A 2986-nucleotide genomic window follows, 5' to 3' on the forward strand; every position below is an offset into this window, starting at 1 on the left:
TGAAAATGGAAGGATAGATGGCACTACAGAAACACTGATGTGACTGTATTCATAAACATCTATTAAATAACATATTTCTCTGAAGAAATATTGTCATCATCAGAGAATCATATGCAGAGAAAGTGAGAAATGGATGTGGAACAGCTCAGCCAAGATCCACCTATTGACACTTTATCAACTTCTGTGTTAGTTATAACTGAGTTTCTTTAGGCAATTGGCATAACCCAAATAGAGAATGTATTGCATAAACGTGGGGCACAATAAATGGAAGCTATGCTTATATAGCTTTCATCTTTAAAAAAGAGGCAGTTCTTTTAACATGTCTGAAATTATATCAGACCAATTCACTATCTACCATAATGTACAAAGCAAAAAGGTATGTTACCAAAGCCCAAGTCCCAAAACTTCTGAGTACACCCTTCCCACTTTGGGGCTAGACTGAATCAAGCTGCATGCTACCGCTCCATCTGAGAAAAAGCAGCTGTGAAAGTAGAGGCTTACTGAGTGGATTAATACAAGGATTAGCATTAGAACATAATTAGAACAGTTCTGTACTTGGGAAGAATATTGAGAAATATTAAACCATCCTATTCAATGACAGAATCACTGTGGTTCTTTAATGCATACAGTATGACTGATGTAAAATCCAGCTATGGAGAATGCATAATTGAATATTTCAAAAATAGTTAGCAGGAGAGTGACCTGAAATGCAGAAGTTAATGATGGCAAAGAAGCTTTGGGGGGTTAAAAGAAGGACAGACGAGGAAATGACATATACCCTACACTAGTTTCTCAATGTGTCCCGTCTGGCAAAAGAATAGGAATTCAAAGCTACTGAATTAGTATCCCGTGAGACAGGAAATGAACTAATGAGATGCTTGTTTGGCAAATGAGCCTTCGAATCCAAGAATCAGGTTAGATTTGAAACCTGACATACAGCCTTACTCCACAGCCAACTGGCCAAATGCTGAATTTTATATTGCTACTGCAGATTTCTCTTTACAGCAGAACACCACAAAGTCAGGTTTGAATCAGAGAAATGAGACAGGAAAACTTAAACACCTGAGTATTTCTAAAATATAGTGTGATGTACAGACAAGGGTTATTTAAAAACACACCACATAAATTACAAAGTGTGTAGCAGATAGGATAGCTGTGAGGCTTTCAGTGTTACTTTGAGCAGCATACTTGCTTTTTTGACAAAAGAATCAGATCTTAAAATGATAAATATTTTTGTCCTTGAGCTTCTAATTATTTTTTTAACTACTGAATAGTTTGTTAGTATTTCTACTAACAATGCCATTCATACTATATATACAGAAGCTTAAATATCTTCTTTCTGCTGGGAATAATGAAGTTTCCTGCACTTTAGAAGACAGATTTGTTCTATTGCAATACTTGAAAGGTATTGAAGTTGTGTTTAATATTTACTATAGAAAAAAGAAATAGACTTTTTCCCTCTAAAAGCCACATTCCTTTCTCAATTTTCAGTTGTTTTTTTTGGGGAGGGGGAACAAGTGCGGTTCTTTGGGTTTTTTTTTGGGGGGGGGTTGAGTTTGTTTTGGTTTTATTTTAGTTTAAATTTTAGTTTAAACTTAAACACATGAAAATGAGAGCCTACACCAATGACTCTAAGAAGAATTAACTGGTCCCTAGAATTTCATATGTGTAAAGTTTAGACTCATACCACTAATAAGAAGATATATTTTTCCACAAAATCAATTAAGATTGATATTAATTTTTTCTTTTTGTATTTACTTCTAAAATATATGGCAACTTTTAAAGCAAAATTAATTATGGAAAAGCTTTTGATCAATTTGGAGGCACTCATATTGCAAAGTATTAATCTATTACCTCCATGCACACATGTCATCCAGTTAAATTATAATTTTGTTTTCTGTTTCTGCAGAAGTCTTTTAGTATAGATTCATTTAAACTGATTCCATTAGGTTATATTTTAGACTTTGATGCTAAAAAGTGGCCGGGCTCAGAAACTGACTATTTTAAAGGTAGTTTATTTGTTAAAAATGTTCACTTTGCTTTTAGTTCAAATCTTTACACAGAATCTTTAATTTTTTTTCTTTCTTGTCTCTTTTTTTCCTCACTTGGGGATAATTTGGAAGAAATTAATAATTAATGTTTTAATAACTCATGCACAGAAGTGTTTTGACAACATTGTCAAAAACTTCACTGTCTCTCTGAAGAATTTAAACATCCAGGATTTGGTTCTCATACTCCTGGTGTTTAACACTGCTGAAGGGCAAAAAGTGTTAGCAGTCATCTGCAGATCTATTTAGTGACCACCAAGGGGCAGAAATGCATTTCAGCCCGTACTGCCCATTAGGTACGCAATTAAAACAAGAGTCCAGCTACCTTGAAGTGTTGTTTTTTCCTTTTTCTTTTTTTTCCTCTCCCCCCCTCCTTCGCCTCCGTTTTAACGAGAGTACATATCTGGATCGGGTAAGATTAATTGCAATGGGATAAGGTCCCATCCGAGACAAAAAGAAAACGTCCATGCATGTCTTGACTTTTTTTTTTTTCAATCACTGTCAGAAATATCACCTTGTAGCCTGGCTCGGTATGAGCGGGACCTGTTCTCCAGGGAGGTGGACCCTGGCCTCACCTTTCCAAAGCAGACGATTTATTTCATTTGCAACCTGCTCATTTCTAACGGAGCTACTTCCCTGGTGCGGCAGGTGCGTGAACCGTGTGACGGCAAGAGAGACGAGAAGGAAGGAACTGGGGCACTGGAGTTTGCTCAAGAAAACTCTTCTTTCCCGAAGAAGATGGAAACGTGGGGGCGAAACGTTAACCTACCAAGCCTGCCTTCTGCCTGCCTTCTTCCGTGCCTGCTGCAGCTCCTGGATGAAGTTTTGTAGCTCCTTCCCATCCATGAACCCATTGCCTACAACAGAAAGAGTTACGGTTGCCGTCAGCGCTCCCTCCGAACTCTCTCTCCGCTCTCCAGCGCCGGCAGGGACGACTC

At 37.4% G+C, this 2986-nt stretch overlaps 1 protein-coding gene across 1 annotated transcript in view; it reads right to left on the minus strand.

Annotated features, from left to right (window-relative positions):
- Nucleotides 1-2900, minus strand: part of CALB1 (calbindin 1, 28kDa) — a 16880-nt gene extending 13980 nt beyond the window's left edge. Inside the window, exon 1 of the mRNA XM_009083621.1 lies at nt 2834-2900. Within this exon, the coding sequence (XP_009081869.1) occupies nt 2834-2894 (61 nt within the window). The 5' untranslated portion in view covers nt 2895-2900. The remainder of the gene's footprint in view (nt 1-2833) is intronic.
- Nucleotides 2901-2986: the final 86 nt, after the last annotated feature.

The sequence above is a fragment of the Acanthisitta chloris genome, unplaced genomic scaffold, assembly GCF_000695815.1.
Source record: "Acanthisitta chloris isolate BGI_N310 unplaced genomic scaffold, ASM69581v1 scaffold22741, whole genome shotgun sequence".
Taxonomy (NCBI): Eukaryota; Metazoa; Chordata; class Aves; order Passeriformes; family Acanthisittidae; genus Acanthisitta; species Acanthisitta chloris.